Genomic DNA, 21,739 nt, shown 5'->3' with positions numbered 1-21,739 from the left:
GAGGGTTGAAGTTTAAATGCAGTCATGATGCAACCATATTTCGCAAATGAGGGAAGCTCACGGACAGGGTCAGGATTGGGTTCCAAGAATTTTTTCCCACTATTACTATTTTTAAAAATTGTCTTCGGAGTTAAAGGTGATGGCTCTGGATAGAAACCCACAGTGAAGGTTTCAAAGTACAAAGCCACCTGAGAATCCTAGGCCCCAAGAGGCCCCCATGTTGGTGCCTGGCTTGCATGTTGGTGGAGACCCTCCTCGGGGGGTGGGCAGCCGGCACACAACCCAAGGGGTGGTCGGCCTCACCGTAGGGACCCTCTGCCACTGCCATCATCCTTTCTGTACAGTTTCCAAGCCCTGCCCCGTTGCTGTTTTAAGAGGGGGACATAGCCTAAGCTCCCCCAGCACCATCTCTCGACGCTGGGGCCAGCAGGGATGCAGAGAGGCTGTGGGCACCTCACAACACTCCTGGAAGCTTGTGAACACCCCTCGTCCCCTGCTCCCTTCGGAGCCACAGAGGACGTCTGTGCACAGCTGCCTTTGCTGCTCCCACTGCTCATCACGCCTTTCGTGCTGGAGCTGTTAAAACTTTTTATTTTGTCTTCTCATATACTCGAAGACTTCCAGTTTCCTTCTAAAAATCTAAGCTGAAGTTTTCGGTTTGGACCTCATCGTCCATTCTAAGACTTCTGCAGTTCTTGAATGTTCTCCAGGCTTACGTATGCTTGTCCCATACTGGGGAGTCAGACGAAGCGTAGCCTTCCTGAGATCGAAGGCAGGGCTGACGCAGGCTTTCCGACATCTGTCGCCCAAGTGTGGCTGATTGCCCTGTGTTCTGCTGCAGGCAGATAAGGGCCTGCTGTAAGTGTTTACAGAAGAAGAACAAGTTCTAGAAGGTGATCAGACAGGCAGGCAGAAAATGATCAAACGAGAGGGAATATGTGGTTTGCCTTTTAATTAATTGCCTGGGATATGTAATTAATCAAATTAGACTTTGCTTCCTTTTACTTTGAAGTTTCTTCTTCTAAAGAAACCCCTAACACCTAGAACTTGTCCTTAGTTGACAGCGACAGCCTTCCTCCATTCATGGGCCATTTAGGGTCCACAGAACTGTGAAGCACCTCTTAAGGATGCTGGTCCATTAAAGACCCGCCGTTTCAAGGCCCCGGCTTTATTTATGCGAACAGAAGTCTCCTGGCCTCCGCGCGCTGCTGCGTGATCCCAACTTTGCACTATTGAATGTATGTTGCCTTGGAAATGAAAATCAGTGCGTGTACGGCTCCGAGCGGCTAGACCTCAATTCTCCCTTTGTAAAGGGAAGTTGAGTCGAGAGTCTCTCGAAATTACTGCTCGTTATCCACAAAGGGCCTTATACGCACACATCAAATGGAGAACAACATCCACCGCAGAAAATAAAAAGTAAAGACGGGTTCCCAGTTTTCAGTGTGTGAAATCCGCCCTGACCCTAACATCTGACCAATTTCCAGATCTTTGATCATGCTGATTAATTGAAGGCTCTTAGGACTTTTAAGTGCCGATGGCCCTCAATGCCCTTCATTTGTCCACCAGGCGAGTAAGCTGAAGCGCCACATCCGCTCGCACACCGGGGAGCGTCCCTTCCAGTGCTTCCTGTGCAGCTACGCCAGCAAGGACACCTACAAGCTGAAGCGCCACATGAGGACGCACTCAGGTAACGCGTGCCCCAAGCCCCGCGACAGCAGCACAGGCTCCCCCAGGTTCAAGCGAGCCGTGCAGAAGGTTCCTTGCGGCACAGTTAAAGCTCCGATGTCGAAGCGCGTTTCTCCATCCTTTCCGAGGTGGGGATTTGGGTCTGCACCTTTGCATGTACTTAGCACTGGGGGAGCCCACGTGAATGCCGGGCTGTGACCCCACGGGGAGAAGTGGAACGCTGCCACGTGTTTGCCTCTGTAGGGTTGTCGGGGTTTTAAAAGTCACCTGCTTCACGGGACCTCCAATTGCAAGGCAAGACGTAAAGCGTTCTGCTTTCATGATGCGCTTACTTTACTTTTTATTTATTTTTAGTGGACCTGAAGCTGACATAGACACTAGCTTCAGGGGTACCACATGGTGACGGTATTGTCACATACTTGACGTGATGCTCACCTTCTGCCACTGTACGAGGTGACGCCTACCACACGATTACGGTACTATTGACCACATTCCCCGTGCTGTGCTGTTCATCCCCAGGACTTATTTATTATCTAATGGAAAGTTCAGACCTCCTAATCCCCTGCATCCGACGGCCCGTCCCTCAACTCCCATCTCCTGTGGCAACCACCAGTTGTCTGTATTTATGAGTCTGTTTCATTGATTTTGTTATGTAGATCCCACATCTAAGTGAAACCATAGGGTGTCTTTCCCTGCCTGACTTTTTCACTCAGCAAAACCCCCTCCAGGTCCATCCATATCATTGCAAGTGGCAAGATTTCATTCTTTTTTTATGGCTGAGCAATATTCCTTTGTGTGTGTGCGTGTATATACATTTATATATATCTCTCATATATCTCAGATAGATAGGTAGATAGATAGATAGATGATAGATAGATAGATATAAAATCTCACATCTTTTTTATCCATTCACCTACCAGTGGAGAGTTGGGCTGCTTCCGTATTTCAAGTCTTGTCAATAATGCTGCAGTCAACATAGGGGGGCATATATCTTTCCAAAGTACTGTTTTTGTTTCCTTTGCGTAAATACCCAGAAGTGGAATTAGTGGACTATATGCCACTTACTTTATATTTTTATATAATATAGCTTTTACTATGTGTGTGTGTGTGTGTATATATATATAAAGAATATGTTTAGGTGTGTGTCTCGGTTCTTTATACCAGGGAACTGGGTAGCTAACAGAGCAGTAGCCATGAGATGTTCGGGGAGCTGCCTGTTTGGATGACTGTCCACACGGCTGTACCTGCTGTCACGTGTCTGGGCTTGATGTAGGCATCTGGCACTAATTATGGAGCTAAGTGTACAGGGAAGGCACTGAGAAGGGACCCTGGGAATAAAAGAAAAGCTTTCGGCTCTCATGACCTTTGGAGATGATCAGGGCTTGCTGGGTGCAGCCACCGTGCAGAGGGTCACTTTTATTCATCCGTGTCACAGGGGAGAAGCCCTACGAATGCCATGTGTGCCACGCACGCTTCACCCAGAGTGGCACCATGAAAATACACATTCTACAGAAGCACAGCGAGAATGTCCCCAAATACCAGTGTCCGCACTGTGACACCATCATCGCCAGGAAGAGTGACCTGCGTGAGTGTCTGGCTTAATGAACTTCTTTTAATTACGGTATCTGTTGTCTCTCGGGGTGGGGCACAGCCTGGAAACCTGTGGATCCCGGGGCTGGTGACCAGGAGGCAGCTGGCCTTGCAGGACCAGCAACAGGAAAGGGTGGGTTTTTCCAGAGGTCCTGTGGCCCCATCTAGTGGCGAGATTGCAGAAGTGCCGTCTCATGGCTTGTTTTCAGAGCCGCTCAGTTCTGGGTGCACCTGCTGAGCAATCACACAGGTAGTTCAGCTCCTAAAACGCGTCCACAGATACTGGTTTATTCCGTACCGGACCCGTTTTTACTGATGATGAAGGGGCTTAGACACAGAGTGAGCTGCCTCAAGGCAAGCTAGGAGGTGCCCGGGTGCCAGGTAGTAGTTCTGACACTATTAATCTCACCAGTTATCACTGCAAACCTTCCTTAGACTCTTGCTAAAGAGTTCAGGGAGCTGAGGTTACAAAAAGAAGCACCAAAACAGCCCTCCCCTTAAGGAACTCACCTGAATAAAAGAGGCCAGCCTCTGGCCTGAAATCCTTGCAGTGACATCGTACGCCCTCTTAATGACACACCACGCCACGGAGCAAGAATGGAACTAACTGTGAGTGACTCTGAAGGGCAGATTTAGGAGTTTGGGGTTTTATCCTGCCCTCCAGGAAAGCCAGGCAGGATCTAGAAGTAGCAGCAACCATGAATGAATGAGCCTCTCAGTTTTGGGGTTTCCCGGGCCTTCCATGTTCCATGATCTTATATCTCTTTCCAAAGTGTGGAACACGTGATGATCAGAACACGGTGGCCCAAACACAAGTCACCAATTTGCCCGGAGAAAGCCTGGTGACAAGGTGTGTCATTTTGAGAACATTTCTGAAAGAGTGAGGGTGTTTGATGAAGCCTTAACATTTTTTTTTTAACCTGGAACATTCTGTCAATGTTCCTATAGTTGCCTGCATGCCAGAAAACATAGCCCAGTGGGACCTTGTAGGACCCAAGGGCCACAGGCCTATTGCCCAAAAAGGAAACAAGACTTAGACAACAGGACAAAGTGATGGAGGTTACACCTCACCCTGGTAGGCGGCCCACTCCGCATACCCCGTATGATGCTTTGTGAACCAGCAGGGTCTTCTTTCCTGCCACAATGGGAGAAATCAGGCTCCTCTGTGACTGAGTCAGCATGTCTAGGGTGTACCTCCTCCAGTCATCCACTGGGGTTTGGCCTTTTACACAAAGGACCACAAACCACCATGCGTTAGACTCGGTTCGGCAGGAATTATTCTAGAGCATGTCCCATCAGACCTTACGACAGGTCCTAGGTCAGTTACAACACAGGAAAAACAAACAGGGCACTGACTTCTAACAGAACATCTGGAATTTTTTTAAGTAAAAATAGAGACGTTATAGCTCTGTTATGCAAAACCACCTTAACATCATCCTAAAGACCTGCCCACACCGTGATAAAGCTCTCAGGGCGCTTCATTAAATGAACACGTTAGGTCCAATATGCAACATGCCCCACCTTCAGTGCCGTCTCACTCTGTAGTGAAAGGGGATTCGGTTGAGTTGTCAGCGTGAGGTACATTTTGAGCAGCACCCAGCAGGGAATGGTTTCATTCCCTAGGAGACAGTTGGCACTATCTGGAGGCATTCTGGTTGTCACAGGAAAGGATGCTGCTGGTATCTAGTGGGTGGAAGCCAGGAATGCCGCTACACTTCTCCAGGGCACAGGACAGCCCACCCCAAAAGAAATCAGCTCCAAGTGCTAATAGTGCTGAGATGGAGAAGCCCTGACACAGAGGACCCGGGAGAGAAATAATACCATCTCAGCACCTAACGTTCTATCACTGGTTTTAGGTGTCCACTTGAGCAACTTGCATACTTACAAAGCCATGGAGATGAAGTGCCACTACTGTTCTTCTGTCTTCCATGAACGCTATGCCCTCATTCAGCACCAGAAAACCCATAAAAATGAGAAAAGATTCAAATGTGAACACTGCAGTTATGCCTGCAAGCAGGTACTACATTTCAGGGGGTTTAGGAGATGGAGGAAGGCAGTGGTATACGGAAGCAGGGGTGGTTGGAAGGGGATTCTCTGTCACTTTGAAAATACTGAAAAAAAGGGGCACCTGGGTGGCTCAGTGGTTGAGCATCTGCCTTTGGCTCAGGCGTGATCCCAGAGTCCCAGGATCAAGTCCTACATTAGGCTCCCCACAGGAGCCTGCTTCTCTCTCTGCCTGTGTCTCTGCCTCTCTCTCTGTGTGTCTCATGAATAAATAAAGGAAAGAAAGAAAGAAAGAAAGAAAGAAAGAAAGAAAGAAAGAAAGGAGAAATAAAAAATACTGATAAAAGTCATGCTTTCCTGAAAGAGTGTATTCAGAATAACCAGAAAGCAGTAAGCAGTCTGGGGCCAATATTTCAAAGTTATGGTTCCTAAAAAGTGTAGTTTACAGGGGCACCTGGGTGGCTCAGTTGATTAAGCGTCTGACTTTTGGCTTAAGCTCAGGTCATGATCTTAAGAGTCCTGAGGTCGAGCCCCGTGTCAGGCTCCATACTCAGTGAGGAGTTGGCTTCGGGATTTCCCCTCTCCCTCTGCCCCTCCATCCACGTGTGCATCACACTCTCTCTCTTCCTCTCTAAAATAATTAAATAAAATATTTTTTAAAAGAAAGTATAGCTTACAGACCTCTGCATGTCCTTGAAACCAGTCAGGGCCCTAAGATCAAAGTTATCTTTAGCTAATGAATTAACACCAGGGCATTATTTGCCCTTTTCACTATGTTGACATGGGCCATGATGGTGCCAAAGCAGCAGAGGTGCCTCAGAACAAAGCAGAGCAGAGACACCAGGCAGGACTAGTCTGGGCTGTGTTCTTCTCGCCGTCTTGTGCTGGACTAAAGATAAAAGGCAGTTTTATTTAAGAATGTCCTTGTTGGGCAGCCCCGGTGGTGCAGCGGTTTAGCACCGCCTGCAGCCTGGGGTGTGATCTTGGAGACCTGGGATCGAGTCCCACATCGGGCTCCCTGCATGGAGCCTGCTTCTCCCTCTGCCTGTGTCTCTGCCTCTCTGCCTGCCTCTCTCTCCGCCTCTGAATGAAAAAAAAAAAAAAAAAGAATGTCCTTGTTGAGGCAGGAACAATTACCAGCTACATTCAGTCTTGACCCTGAATACTTGTAACGATGAAGCTCCTCCACCATCTTCCAGAGCGCAGCAGTTGTCTGGAGGGAAGCTCAAGTGGCGTTGTTGGCGTTGCCAGCTCAACTAGCCACTCTTTCACTAACCACTGTTTTCACTTGAAAATGCAAGTGATGGACTCCACTGCTTCAGTCTGAGACATTTGGCAGGACTCCATGCCTTTTTCTTGAAAATAAATACAGCGAGTCCATCACTTCGAGGAAAATGTGTTGCCGAGGATATGATTTCAGCTGTCAAGAGAAAACTAACAATTAGAAATTTGTGTAGCCACCACCATGAGTTCGACAGCTTTCTAACACTTTAAGGCTTTTTTAGTGAGATTGGAGTGATTTTAAGAAAGCATTTTTTTTAATAGAGCGTTATGAAATGTGTCAGCATTTAGAAGCTCTCCATGACTCAGTAAACTGATGTTTGCCAAATGACTGATCAGTCTCTTATATCACAAAATCACGTGTAGGTAAAAAATTCATGCAAAGTATCAGATCAGGGGATTTTTAATGTGATGGAATACAAAAAGAACCTTCTTCCCCCCCCCCCCCCCCGCCGCCATGCCTGTCCTCTCCCCCTCCTCCCAGGACAGTGTGGCTCTTACCTCCCTGGAATGAGTTCATCATGGTCCCACGGGGCACCACGCTGTCCTGGAAGGAGGGAGAGAGGACAGGCATTTGGGAAAGAGGGTGCCCTTGAGGAGAGCCTTGGAGAATCACAGTCGGTTCTGCTGTGAACAGTGATGTCAACATGAGTGTGTGTCTCCCTTGTGTGATCATAACATTTAAGTAAAACAGATAAAATTAGTACTTTTGCTTGACTTTATATTTATATCTGCACCTGGCTTTTTCTAAATTATTAACTCATGTAAATATTAGTTAAAATTTCTGGTTATTTCTTTGCTAAGAACAGTTGTTATCACTTTTAAGCTTTTAAAGAGATATTAAGATGCATCCTAATATTTATCAGGAAGTAGGAGGGGAAATGTTTAAATGCTTAATGTACTTCCAGCCCCAAATAGCCACTGAATTGAAACTCTGACATTGGATTTGTTTAAAAAGTTTTTAAAGATGTATTTATTCAAAAAAAAAAGATGTATTTATTCAAGAAAGAGAGAGAGCGTGAGCAGGATGAGGGGCAGCAGGAGACTCCCCACTGAGCAGGGAGCCTAATGCAGGGCTGGATCCCACAACCCCGAGATAATGACCTGAGCCGAAACCAAGAGTCGGATGTTAACCAAGCCACCCCAGTGCCCCTCTGACGTTAGATTTTAAGTGTGCAGGTTCTATCTGCCCTCCGTAAACTCAGGTCGTTGCAAATAGTTATAGAAGTCGGGCTGCAAATCCATGAGCTCTCTTGGAGCGACAGAAGTTTATCATTTCACTCCCCAAGGAACATTCCACCACATGCCCCAAGGGGCTGCACGACCCGCTGGTGGCCTGATGGCAGGGACGGTGCACAAGTCTGTGTCACAACTGGCCAGACTGCTGTCACCGTAGCAGCCCCAGGCTGACAGTGTATGTGCTGTGATTTTTCTTAATCACATACTCGTCTTTGGAGAGGGAGGAAAGGCATATAATAGAAAATGTCAAGGACTAAAAAAAATCCCCGTAAGTAGCTAAACTGCTTGTGTTCCCTCCCTTCCCTCCCAGGAACGTCATATGACCGTCCACATACGTACCCACACCGGCGAGAAACCATTTACCTGCCTCTCCTGCAATAAATGTTTCCGACAGAAGCAACTTCTAAACGTGCACTTCAAGAAATACCATGATACAAATTTCATCCCGACCGTTTACGAATGCCCCAAGTGTGGCAAAGGCTTCTCCCGCTGGGTAAGCTTACTTAAGTCACAGGAAATCCTCCTCCAAGAGGTTCCTCTGCTTCACAGGCGCTGACACACTCGGGGAGTTCAAACCCAATTATAGAAACTTGCCGGGGCCGAAGATGGCATCCACCCTGCCTCAGGGAAGTGCTTATTAGTTTTTTGGAGTCACAAAGCTCTTGAAAATCTTATGAAAGTGTGGTCTCTCCTTCCGTGAAAAAAAAAAAAAAAATACGAATCTACAAACAAAACCTCGCAAACAGTTTTAGGGAATTCTCATATTCCCCAGAATCTGCAAGAACCCCTGCTTTGAGTGTAACATTTTAACATTGTTCCTGTGAATTAGATTTAGGCTGCTTCACAGAGAGAATGCAATTTTCGGAACATCTCAGAGATGTTCTTAGAACAGCGTTGTTGGAACTCTGCTAAGAAATACGTTTAGTCTTCTGTGTTATTTTTTTTTTTTAGGCGCCGTATTAGTTCTCTATTGCTATACAACAAACGACCTCAAAACATAGTAACTTAAAAAAAAAAAAAAAAAAAAAAAACATAGTAACTTAAACATTTATTAGCACACATTTTTTTTCTCGGGCAAGAATTTGGGAGGGACTTAGCTGAGTGGGTCTGGCCCACTGTCTCACGAGGTTACAGTCCACATGTTGTCCACTGGGGGCTGCATCACCCCAGGCGTGGTGGGGGTGGGGGCTCCAGTCCCAAGATGACGCCCCCTCCCATGGCTGTTGGCCATGTTCTCACCACATAGACCTCTCCGTTGGGCTGCTCCAGTGTCCTCATGAGCCAGAGCAAGTGAGACAGAGCGAGGGGGAAGCCGCTGTGCCTTTTGTCACCTGGTTTTAAAAGTGACCCCTTACTTCTATTCGTTATGAACGAATCACTAGGTCCAGCCAAGATTCAAGAGGCGGGGGATCAAGGTTCCTTTTTAAAGGAAGCATGTGGAACTTGTAGAAAAACCACCACAGATGATGAGCCAGGTCCCTAGACGATGTCCATGCTCCCTGCTGGCTTTATGCAAGTTTTGAATTATCTGAAAGTGACACTTTTTCTGGGGGGGAACGCTTTATCTTTCCTCTTTGTGGTTTTTCCGGGTTGCGTAGGGTCATCCTGGAGCGTCAATACTCTGAAGTTCGCCATTTCAAATACAAGTAGTGGCAACACTCCAGACACGGTCGTGTTCCTACTGAGTTAACATTGCAAAGAGTCAACATGGCCAAGAACCTGCCCTTGGGTGTGAAGAGCCAGAAAATGGAGAAGAAGAATGAATCCACCTCATAGAATCCCTCGGAACATCCAATCAGTAGATTTGAAACTTTTTCCTGCGTTCACGAAAGTGTGTTTCAACTTGCATCTAGAATACAGGCATACCTTGGAAATACTGTGCATCTTAGTTCTACCATAAAGCACATGTTGCAATAAAGTGAGTCAGAGGAACGTTTTGGTTTCTCAGTGCATGTAAAAGTTACGTTTACACTATGCTCTAGTCTATTAAGTGTGCAGTCGCATTATGTCTTAAAAACAAGTATATACTTTAATTTAAAATTACCTTATAACTAAAAAATGCTAAGCATCATTTGAGCTTTTAGGAAGTTGTAATCTCTGATCACAAATCACCTAACAAATATAATTTTAATGAAAAAGTTTGAAATATTGCAAGAATTATCAAAGTGTGATGCAGAGACATTGTGTAAGCTTTTCTGGAAACAGCATCAGTAGACTTGCTCGATGCAAGATTGCTATAGACCTTCAATTTGTAAAAAACAAACAAACAAAAAAAATGCAATACCTACAAAGTACAGGAAAGCAGAGTACAGTAAAATGAGGTGAGCTAAATATAAAACTTCTGACAACTTCATGATAAAAAGATAAATATCCAATGAAAAATGGGCAAAGGATCTAAATAGACATTTCTTCAAACAAGACATACAGATGGCCTGTAAACAAATGAAAAGGTGCTTAGCATCGTTCGTTGCTGAGGATAAGATACAAAGTGGAATCATGGCAAGAACACCTAGGGCCGGGCAGCCCTGGTGGCACAGTGGTTTGGCGCGGCCTGCAGCCTGGAGTGTGATCCTGGAGACCCGGGATCGAGTCCCACATCGGGCTCCCTGCATGGAGCCTACTTCTCCCTCTGCCTGTGTCTCTGCCTCTCTCTCTATGTCAATAAATAAATAAAATCTTTAAAAAAAAAAAATAACACCTAGGGCCAGCCATGAGGGTGGCTACAATCAAAGAAGACAGGTAACAAAATATGTGGAAAAATCGGAGCCCCCTAACATTGCCAGTTGGATTTTAAAATGGTGATACCACCTTGGAAGACAGTCTGGCTGGTTTTCGGAAAGTGGCACATACCGTAGGCGTACGATCCAGCAATTCCTCTCCTAGGCATATAGTCAAAAGAACTGAAAACACAGGACCACACGAAAACTTGTACGTAAATTTTCATAGCAGCCTTATTCATAACAACTCCAAAAAGTAGAAACTACCCAGATGTATGTCAGCTGATAAACAGATAAAACATTGTGTCCATACAATGAAATGTCACTCCGCCATTAAAAGAAATGAAGTACAGGTAGATTCAACAGCGTGGTGAACCTTAAAAGAAGTCATATATTATATGATTCCCTTTCTAGGAAATGTCCAGAGTGTTCATAGAGGCAGAAAGTAGCTTAGCAGTTACCAGGGGCTGGGGGAGGAGAACACAGAGAGTGCCGTGAAATAGGATTGCCGTGAAAAGAAATAGGATTTCTTTTTGAAATGTTCGAAAATTGATTGTGGTGGTAGTTTTACGACTCTGCGAATAAACCACAGAATTATCCAATTTACATGGACGCATTATATAGTTTTCAAATTCAGTCTCAATGAAGCTGTTAAAAAAAATTAAAGAACCCGTTTCCAGTTCCACTTGGAAGTCTCCAGTCTGTCCTAAGAACAAGTAAAAACCTGAATAGATTGAGAAATCAACTCTTCTAGGATGTGTGGGAGAGGAGAGGACACAGGGCCAACCACTGCCCCTAAGAACGGAGACAGACAGGTGGACACAGAATCACAGCTGCCCAGGGCAGACACTCAGTGGGCAGAGGCCTCCAGGGGGCCAGCGCCGGGGTGGGAAACCTGAGTGGAATTGAGGACTTGCTGGAGGCTCAGGTGGACAAGTGTGAGAGTTAAAACGGGGCCCAGTCAGAGGGGCCCCCGCAGTACTGTGAGTTTTACCACCAGGAGCTCGACCAGGTTCCCACGGTGAGTGTCTGAAGAAGGATCCCTCCTGCTTCCTTCCAGCAGGGGACGGGGAGGAGGCCATCTGAAACAGCCCAGAACACTCCATTCTCCCTAACAAGGTCTCCCTCTGGGGAAACCAGTTCACCTGAGTCTAACCCAGTGGGGTGTCATCAGAGGCTAACAGACCTGGCGGAAGGAAGACACCCAACTCCAGCCCACGAGAGCCATCCAGTCCCACCCGAGGTGGGAAACACTTGTGAGGCTCGCAGTCCAGAGGCCCGGCTCACGGAAACAGTGAGACCAGGCCACGGGCCACAGATCACGCCCTCCCCGCGCCTCCCCTCCACTAACTAAAGCCTGGTTCACAGCAGCTCCTTTGCCCCAGGGCGTCAGGTCCAGCTACCAGGAAAACGGGACCCGGCACACCAAAAGGCAAAATCACAATTGGAAGGGAGGGAACAGTAAAACCAGGTGTGGCAGGGACGCTGGGATCGTCCGACCAGGAATTTAAAACAACCCTGATTAGGGATCCCTGAGTGATTCAGCGGTTTGGCACCTGCCTTCAGCCCAGGGCGTAATCCTGGAGTCCTGGGATCGAGTCCCACATCAGACTCCCTGCATGGGGCCTGCTTCTCCCTCTGCCTATGTCTCTGCCTCTCTCTCAGTCTCTCTTATGAATAAATAAATAAAATCTTAAAATTAAAAAAAAAATCTGATTAACGTGCTAAGGGCGCTAATGACTACAGCAGATGGCACGCGAGAACAGACATCAGCAGAGATGGAAATCTGTGAAAGAACCACAAAAAAATTACTACAATGGAAATGAAAGATGCCCTGGTGAATGGAATCAAAGAAAACCTGGATAAATGGAGAAAGAGTCCATGTTTATGGGTAAGAAAATAATGCCGAGGTGTCACTCCTTTACAACTGGGTCTATAGATTCAGGGCGATTCCTATCAAAATCTCAGCACATTGGGGGCGCCTGGGTGGCTCAGGCCAGGGAGCGACTGGGTCTTGATTTCACGTCGTGATCTCAGGGTCATGGGAATCTGCGCTCAACGAGGAGTCTGCTGGGGCAGCTCTCTCCCTCCCCCAGCCCCTCCCATACCCCCCCCCAATAAATCAATCTTTTAAAAAAACTCAGCACACGATTTTGCCAATACCAAGAGAATGATTTTAGAGTTTACGTGGAGACGCAAAAAACCCAGCATAGCCAACACAGTAGTGAGGGAGGAGAACAAAGTTCTATAGAAATCATTGACAAGCTGGCCTTCGCTAAAATGCACAGCTTCTGACCTGAGAAGGCAAGGTACAGACAGGGAGAAAAGACACACGGAGGTCCCCCCGGTACAGGACGGTCGTCCAGAAGACACAACCCTTACAAGGCAATCCTACGAAAACACATACACGTAACCCGATGCCAAAATGGGCTCGGGACTTTTACAGACCCCGCACCAGAGAAGAGGTCCAGGCGGCCAGTAAGCACACGAAAGGATGCTCCACATGGTACATCAGCAGGGAAATGCAAGTAAAACGAGACGCCACCACACACCTAGCAAAAATGGCCAAAATCCGGAGCGCTGATGACACCGGATGCTGGCCAGGATGCGGAGCAGCAGGAGCGCTCGTGATCGTGATGTGTCCACGTCGGTTCATCGAATATAACAAAAGTGCCCCCTGTTGTGGGGATGTGATGATGGGGGAGGCTGTGCGTGGCGGGGGCCGGGGGGGGGTCGGGGGGCACAAGGGAAGTCCCTCCCTCCCTCCTGATTATGCTCTGAACCTGAAACTGCCCCAAAATACGAAGCCTTGAAAAATAGAGAAATACGTGCCCTTCTGGATACTTGAATCCAATTTAAATTCTTAGAAAGCACATCATTCACAAACTCCCATTCTTTAACACACAGTAGTCAAGTGTGTCTCCATACCAGGTCGTCGGGCCGTCCTTCCTTCCTGGTGAGGACTCCTGCTCGGGATTCCGAGTGCTGGGTCCCTCCTCTCTTGAGAAGCGTCCCTCCGACACACGTCTGTCATACAGCTCTGCTCCTGCACCCCAAACAACCTAAATGTCGTATCAGTTACTTAAGATCTTAGCACACTTACTTTTTAAAGGCTGGATGTGTGGGGGGGGGGTGGAGGGGTTGTTTGTTTATTAACCCAAAGCCGACGTCCGGAGCTGTTAGCCATGAACTCTGTGAATTTGGAGGGAGATTGTGTGTCCATGTGCACGAGTCTGTGGTTTGCTGGAAGGAGCCACTGCGATCATCATATCCTCCGAGGAATCCTTGGCCCTGAAAAGTTTAGTTATGATGATGCATAATCATCATATAAATCAGGGGTTGGCAAATTTTCTTCCGTATAGGGCCAGGTAGTAATATTTTCAGCTTCGCAGACCCGTTTCTGGCCCAACTACTCAAGCGTGATGTTGTAGCACAAAAGCAGGCATAGACAGTTCCTAAATGTACAGACACAGCAGCGTTCCAGAAGACTTGTTTTACAAAATCATTGGCCGGCTGGATTTGACCCCTGGGCCATAGTTTGCCAACCCAAAATGGAACAAGTTTCAATAACTTACAACATCCTCCCCTCCACTTTCATGCGAATCCTTCTGTTTCTTCCCATGAACCAGGACAGGCCCACAGAGCATCACACTGGAGCCAGAGTGGAAGTTAGGTGGGAGACCTTCTATCTTCAGCAAATTGAATGACACATCACCACTTTCTCACTGTATCATCTGAATTTTCCAAATGGTGAAACATTTCTAGCTTCATTTAAATCATCCTAAGTGTTCCTATGTAAGAATGCGTTGTTAATAGGCTTGACCAGGGAACCTCTGACTTTGCTGTTAAATTCAGAATATTGAATATCCAGTCAGTAACCCCATGCATGGTAGGTCAGGAGAGAAGCTGGCAGGCTGGCAGGGCAGGAAAATTCATATGGTATATTATTGATTTTCTTAAAATTGACAATCTGTTGAATTTCTGGTTCAATATCAAGCCTCACTTTGGAAAGTAGATGCATTCTAGAAGAATAAATGTTGTCTTTTCGTTGACTTCTATGATAAAAAAATAACATATATTCAAAATAAGCTCACTTTTGGCTAGACCTAAACACAACAGAGGGGGACCCCCTTTTTAAAAATCTACCTTTTGGGGGCACCTGGGTGGCTCAGTGGTTGAGCATCTGCCTTTGGCTCTGGTCATGATCCCGGGGTCCTGGGTTCGAGCCCTGCGTTGGCCCACTCTTTCTGCTCAGCCCACTCTCTTTCTGCTCAGCACCCTCTCTTTCTCTCTCAGATAAATTCAAAAATTTTTAAAAATAAAAAGCCATGTTTTTTGTATAAGAATATACCAGGCATGGGGCCCCTGGGGGGTTCAGTCAGTTAAGTGTTCAACTCCTGACTTCGGTTCAGGTCATGATCTCAGGGGCATGAGATTGAGCCCAGCATTGGGCTCCGCACTCAGCAGGGAGCCTGCTTGTCCCTCTCTCTGCTCCTCTCCTCGCTGTCGGGAGCACTCTTTCTCTCTCTTTCTCTCTCGATCTAAAATAATCAAAAAGAAAGAAAGAAATAATCAAAATAAATAATCAAAAAGAAAGAAAGAAAGAATAAACCAGGCCCACGTCCCCTGCTTTCCTGCGCCCGGGCCTTTCCCCGTGGCGTTCTAAATGACATTCCCTCGGTGCTGCTGACTCCACTGCGTGCTCTGTGTCATTTCTCCGACAGAGTAATATGCAGAGACACTTGGCGAAGTGCAGTGCGGGGCCAGGGAAGCCAGCTGCCTCGGGGAAAACAGGAAGGATGAAGAGCAAGCCGGCCGGCCCGAAAGAGGCGGCAGTAAAGAAAGAAGGTAACTCATTTTAAACAAACTACATTTTAATTTGAGAGTGATTTTCCCCGTGTCTCCCCTCGGGTGCTGAGTGTTACTGCGCAGGGCACCCACCCAGACACCCGAAGTGCGGGGCCCCGACAGGTGCCTGGGCCTGGGCCTGGGCCCGGGCCCCGCTCTGTTGCTGCCCCCTGCCACCTCGGGGCACTGGCACAGTGGGGGTGATTGCTTCTGCACATCACGGGATGGGGGGTCCTGGTGGGAGGGTCTAGAGAGGCTGAAGGCTGCCCCCTCTGGAAGCCCGTGGACTGTCACCTGCGCCCGGTGCCATGTGCGTGTCCTGGGGCTGCTGCAGCAGTGGCCACTGCCTCTTAGTTCTGGGTCCCCGACGTCCTACATCAGGGGGTCAAACCTCCCTCTGAAGGTTTTGGGGAGATGCCCTCCTGCCTCTTCCAGCTTCTGGTGGCTCCAAGCATCTCTTGGCTTGTGGACACATCACCCGAGCTTCCCTCCCTGTTCTGTCTCTCCTCTTCTTTCCAAGGACACTTGTCCCTGGTCGTGGTGCCTGCAAGATCCAGGATGTCTCATCTTGAGATCCTTAACCTAATTATATATCTTCAAAGATCCTTATTCCACAGAAAGTTACGTTCACAGGTGTTAACGGGGTTAGGATGTGGACATATCTCTTTGGGGGCCGCTACGGGCATCACAGTCTTTATGCTCGGCCAGGGGAGGGGGGGCAGATGTGGGTTCCCAGGTTAGGGCAAAAAGCCTGCGTCCCCACTGCCCTGTGAAAGGTTCTGTGCCACGAGGGGACAGACCTAACTCTTAGGCAGGCATTGTGCTGTGTTTTGCATTCTTGTCATATGAGAGTCTCAGAACTGGAAAGCACGATTGGAAACCACTCGACGTTACCTCGAAAACAAATGGAAAATGTGTGCATGACATCCTCATTCTTAAATCCCCTATATTTTGGAGTTCTCTTTTGGGCCACTACGAGCTGTTCAGACCTTCCTCCACCAGCTCCCAGGCTTCCCCATCCCCAGGCACAGGTCAGCCTGCGGGGTGTGGGGTGAAGCCAGAAGAGAAATGAACGTGACAATACGCATATAAAAATGTCGACTCCGGCCTGGACCCGATTTGTCTTTGCATTGACGATGTCATCAAATACTACTCTTCATAGTTTTATGGAGGAGCCCCACCCCCCTCGCCGTTCCCATCTGAGGTCTGAGGCCCGTGGTGACGCTGCCTGGCACTGCCTTCCTGTCCCTAACCCCATGTTTCCCCGCCCTCTCCCGCTGGCCTGTGGCCCGCACCCAGCCTCTCCTGCCCGCCAGCCTTAAACACACTCAAGTGTCCTAAGAAAAGATGAACCCCTGCATGACGCCCACCCCACCTGGCCCATGAAACTGCCACCGTGTTCGCGACGGACTCAGTCCTGCCCCTGCCAGGCCCCTCCGTCTACTCTGCTCCATCACACCACTGAGCTCACCAGAAGCTCCCTGTTACCACATTCCGCCGCCGTGGCACCCCGGACTGGTCACCCTCTTGACCCTCTCCCCTCCCGCTTGCCCAGCATGCATCCAGCCTCCTGGTGTTTTCGCTGGCTTCCCCAGCCACCTCACCTTGTCCTGTCCTACCAGCAGCTGTTCTCACCTCACCTTGCATCCACAGCGGCACCACCTCCATACCTGTAACCACCGCCACACCTGGCCCCGTGTCCACACCTGCACCCACTTCCATACCTGCCTGGGTGACCCTCACCTTCTCCGTGGCAGGTCCCTGGTGATCTGGGACTGCAGCCCCGAGGCAGCCCCCACAGGCTGGGAGCGAGTGTCCCACTGCCTGGTGAGTGTCCCCTCTCCGCTCTCTCAATCTCAGTCCATTTACAACTGAAGTCTTGACACCTCTCTCCTTCGCTCTGACCCTCAGCCTCGTTCTCTCCCGCCACCCTGATCCATGCTGGTGTTTGAAGATGAGACACACTAGCAGCACCCCCGCCCACTTCTCAAGGCCTCAGACACAGGACAGGATCCACCCTGTCTCCCCAAAGCCCAGGACCCCATCTCAGCACCTCTCCCCTCTGTCCCTGCTACCCACCACCTGAACACCTTCCCTGTGCACCCAGGGCTCTGAGGACTGGGACCTTGGGTGTGGCTAGCGGCATCCCACCCGTCCCAGCCAGGTGAGATTCCTGCTGACTCACCCACAGATCCCCAGGATCTCACCTCTGGATCCCAGAGATCTCAGCTCTGACCCCTGAACCGGTCAGCCCCATCTCACATACACCCAAGGCTGTGCCTCTGCTTTGCACATCCCCACCTGGTGCTCGGCGTCACATTTATCTGATTCTTCAGTAAGTGCCAGCTCTACCCACACTGAGCTCCCATCCAAGGTGGGCCTGGCCCTCGAGTCCACACCAGGCCTGGCGTTAGCAGGGTTCATTCATTCCCACTAAAACAAACAAGCAAATAATGAACACAGCCCTTTATTGGAGAAGATAATAAACAGGTGCGATCCACCTCAAATCTTCCAACCACCATAACGGGATCCAGAGGCCAGGCTACTGGGATCCATGCTCTAACTGGGACCCTATAATGTCCCTACAAATGTGTGACTTCCCGGCTAATTAGGCACCTGATGGCTCTCGCTTGACATCTAAATGCAGTGTTTTCTTTTAATTATCTATTAAAGCCTCTAAAAACCTTGGGCCAAATTCTGTCTGAATAAGACTAGCCTTCACTAGGAGACCGAATGATAGGGAACGACGGAAAAGTTTTTGAAGATGTCGCCCTTGGTTGGTGACCTGCTTGCAGTGCAGCAGAGTTAAAGCATAGGGGCCTCCATGCTGGCCATGGGCCTCTGCGGTGGGATGACAACTCCTCGGCCGAGCCAACCCTTCCAGGACAGTGACGCTGAAGTTAATGATGAACAAAATCAAAGGGATGAAAGTGGACCCACGTTTACACCCCCTCCCGCTGGACCTACACCGGTGTCTGAAACAGGAGCATCGCTCGGACCAGGTCATGCAGAGCACCCAGGAGGCAGCCTGCCCTGCTGCTCGCCTTCCAGAGGGCAGAGGTGGGCAAGCAGAGGTTTAAAAACGGACAGCAGTTAAAAACGGACTGGGTGCATTAAAACATATCTTGCATGTGGGATGGTCAGCTGTCGCACCCCAGACAAAGCATGAATCGAAAGAGTACACTGGCTTATGTTGGCAAAAAATACTTAATTTGCATTTCAAGGGTTTTTGACCTGTATTATCCAGATAATGGTCTGGCTTCTACTTTGCTGCGTCAGTGGCTCAGCCTTTGCATCCGTGAGACGCAGCTTAGTGCTCTCCCCGGACGCCCCGTAGGATGCTTCAGGAAACCACCAGCAAACATATCTTCCACCCTTGCCCCGACAGGAGGTGGAGCTTTGGGGAGGGTGGGCTCCCGGGCAGGCGGTGAAGTCCCATGGGTGTTCTTGGGGAGTAATTTGGGAAGTGGGTAGAGGGATGACTATCATCGGATTTACAGTGACCTATTTTTAAACTCCCAAAGTGGAGCTGACTATTTTATAAGCTGCTGGAGGGTGGGCAGGGATGGTTCTGGATCTGGGTGTGGCTCACGCTGGGTGCCTAGCACAACGCGTGACCCCGAATTGACTCTGCATGTGTTCGCTGGCAGTAGGGACAAGTGCCCTGCGAGCAGCTGGCTTTTTTTTCAGGCTGGTGGTGTTCTTCCGTGAGCACCAAAACAAGACGGGCAAGCAGCTCAGCCACCATATAGGTCCGCAGGATCCGCGTTCAGCCTGCTCAGCCGGGAGCGATCCTGCTTCCCAGCAAACATATGGCAGTGCCTGGAAACATTTTTTGGTTGTCACAAGCGAGGAGGAGCATTCTTCTGGCATCCACCCATCCCTGGTAGTGGCCGGGTGTGCTCCCAACACTGTGCAATGCACAGGACAGCCCCCAGCAGATTATCCAGCCCTAAAAGCTAGAGGGCTGAGGTGCAAAATCCCCTGAAGCACATAGGTGCCATCAGAATACTTATATGGATGTCTTATAAATGGAAAAAATCCTTTTCTAAGACTTTTGCTGTGTTTAAAAACCAAGTGATTATTTCCGAAATGTATATGCACTGATTCCTTGACTTTATTTTCGATTTGCCCAAACCCTGTTCCTTTTCTCCAAGAAGATGCCGCGAAGGAGGTGTCCGCTGTGAGAGTGCAACAGTACCTGGGAGAGGTGGCTCCTGTCGGCTGCAGGGGCGTCACAGCCAGAAACCAGGGCCTGAACAAAGTGACCTGTGACGGATAAGTGACAGAGATTCAGAGCCCGTGTTTATAGGGGTCAACTCTTCAGCAAGTTAGAAGTTTCATAGAATCTCTTTGAAACAATTAAGTTCATGACAATGGATGGTCTCAGTTTTTCCAAAGTTTGAGGTTAGTGCCAGGAATTGTTTGCATGTGTTTTTCACTGGATATTTCAAAAAAACATTGCAGGTATTTTATAAAAGGCCTAGATCTTAAATTGGAGGATAAAACCTCAAACCTATCAATTCATTCACTTGATACTGGCAAGGTGGCCTGCAATGAATGGGCAGTGATTTGGGGGGGATACTAGTTATTTCAGTTGTTGTACAGACTCTTTAGTGCTTCAGTGCAAACAGCCAAAGCTGGGACACTATATGTTAAATTGTACACACCCTTTCTATTCCAAATAGCATTTTCTAAACCTAAAAAACTGATATTATATCCATTTTAATACAAATGAATTTTCCATAGAGTTTAAAGTTACTGTAATGCGTTTAATTAGTCCTAAATTCAACAAAAAGATCTTAGTAGTGTATGTGGGGGGGAATGAGTAGAAGATGGAATCCTCTAGATTAGATGGTAATGCATAGTTATTTTACTTTGATGTATGGCAAGGCTCACTTTGAGTTTGTATTCCTCCTAAATTATGTTTTCTGGCAGGTGTGAAATTTCCCTGGTGAGCTACTGTCACCTACTACTATACAGTTCATCACTCTTCTGTTTTGTTAAAACTACTTTGTTGATACTGTTTTAAATAATTAGCAGAGTGAGAAGAAACATAATGAAATGTGTACTGATAATGAAATGTGTACTCGTGGAGAGTTTGTGCTTCGTGTGTCATGCCCTAGAATTGGTGAGTATTTCTCCTTTGCCAGTGGAAGAGACTTTCCTCAGCATCGAGAAGCCTGCGAAATGCCTCTTTGGTACTAATTAACTAGTGCCTAATTAACTAGTTAAGCAATTACCTAATTAACTAGTAACTAATTAACTAGTAACTAATTAACTAGTACCCATGTTTATAATGATATCTTTTTCATACTTTTCCTCTTACCTCAGCAGTTGTTTTTGCTCTGAACTTTCCTCCTCCTGGTATAAAATCACCCATAGGTCCCACATTTCACTTTTTCAGATTTATTGAAATCTATTTGGCAAATAAAGTTGTGAGATATTAAAAGCGTGCTTCACGATGATTTGCTACACAGGTACCTTGTGTAAGGACTCCCCCCTCATCTCTCATATTCTTAAAATGCTGGCGTGCCAGTCTTCCAAGTCCAAAAGCCCTGTATAAAGTGAACACGTAGAAGCACTTTCCAGCTGGAAGGGCATTATATTCTTTTCATGACAGCATATTAATTGAGTGCACGTAATGAGGCTTAAATTCTATAGCCTATTGTAAGCTATTATTGTGACTATTTGAATTTTTGTAACACCTTATTTGTTGTTTAAGGATATTTTGCATAACTTAATAAAATGAAATGACTTAAAGTTGCTCTTTGTTTTATAAGAATGATGGTTCTAAAAAAAAAATCTGGGCAGCCCCGGTGGCGCAGCAGTTTAGCGCCGCCTGCAGCCCAGGGTGTGATCCTAGAGACCTGGGATCCAGTCCTGCAGGGAGCCTGCTTCTCCCTCTGCCTGTGTCTCTGCCTCCCTCTCTCTGTCTCTCATGAATAAATAAAGTCTTTTTTAAAAATCAATTAATTAATTAATTAAAAAAATAAAAAATAAAAAATAAATCTTCACCTTTGCCTGGTAAGGATGTGGAGAAATTGAAGCCTTGTGCACTGGTGGTGGAAATGTAAACTGGTGCAGCCAAATGTAAACTGTGGAGAATAGTGGCGTTGATCAAAAAATGAAAAATAGAATTACCGCGTGATCCAGCAATTCGGTTATATACCCAAAAGAATTGCAAGGAGGGTCTGAAGAGACACTTGCACACCCATGCATGTGGCAATAGCGCAATAGTCACAACAACCAAAAGGTGGAAGGAACCCAAATGTCCATCACTGGATGAATGGATAAATAAAATGTGCTCTCTCCATATGGGAGAACATAATTCAGCCTTAAAAAGGAAGGAAGCAGGCAGCCCGGGTGGCTCA

General features: G+C 47.6%; 1 protein-coding gene and 1 long non-coding RNA gene across 7 annotated transcripts in view; one reads left to right on the top strand and one right to left on the bottom strand.

Annotated features, from left to right (window-relative positions):
* The window catches only part of CTCFL (CCCTC-binding factor like), a 30,808-nt gene extending 9,673 nt beyond the window's left edge, over positions 1-21,135 (top strand). For 2 of the 5 annotated variants that reach the window (XM_077873688.1, XM_077873689.1), the window contains exons 6-11: positions 1,567-1,687; positions 3,122-3,271; positions 5,133-5,293; positions 8,111-8,293; positions 15,242-15,365; positions 19,523-21,135. In XM_077873688.1, coding sequence (XP_077729814.1) covers positions 1,567-1,687; positions 3,122-3,271; positions 5,133-5,293; positions 8,111-8,293; positions 15,242-15,365; positions 19,523-19,647 — 864 coding nt within the window. In that variant the 3' untranslated portion in view covers positions 19,648-21,135. Of the gene's footprint in view, positions 1-1,566; positions 1,688-3,121; positions 3,272-5,132; positions 5,294-8,110; positions 8,294-9,398; positions 12,175-15,241; positions 15,366-19,522 lie in introns of those variants that run through there. The other 3 variants (XR_013365515.1, XM_077873690.1, XM_077873691.1) reach the window with 3 other exon arrangements.
* Positions 3,281-4,319, bottom strand: LOC144298581 (uncharacterized). 2 transcript variants are annotated; one of them, XR_013365516.1, is made up of 2 exons: positions 3,787-4,319; positions 3,281-3,510 (listed from the first exon to the last, which is right to left on the bottom strand). It is a non-coding gene; the product is annotated as an uncharacterized LOC144298581 (long non-coding RNA). The 2 variants fall into 2 exon arrangements; XR_013365517.1 differs by having other exon boundaries at positions 3,281-3,507.
* Positions 21,136-21,739: the final 604 nt, after the last annotated feature.

The sequence above is a fragment of the Canis aureus genome, chromosome 26, assembly GCF_053574225.1.
Source record: "Canis aureus isolate CA01 chromosome 26, VMU_Caureus_v.1.0, whole genome shotgun sequence".
In the NCBI taxonomy this organism is placed as follows: domain Eukaryota; kingdom Metazoa; phylum Chordata; class Mammalia; order Carnivora; family Canidae; genus Canis; species Canis aureus.
Note: the sequence above shows the minus strand (reverse complement) of the source record. Positions and strands in the feature narration are given on the sequence as shown.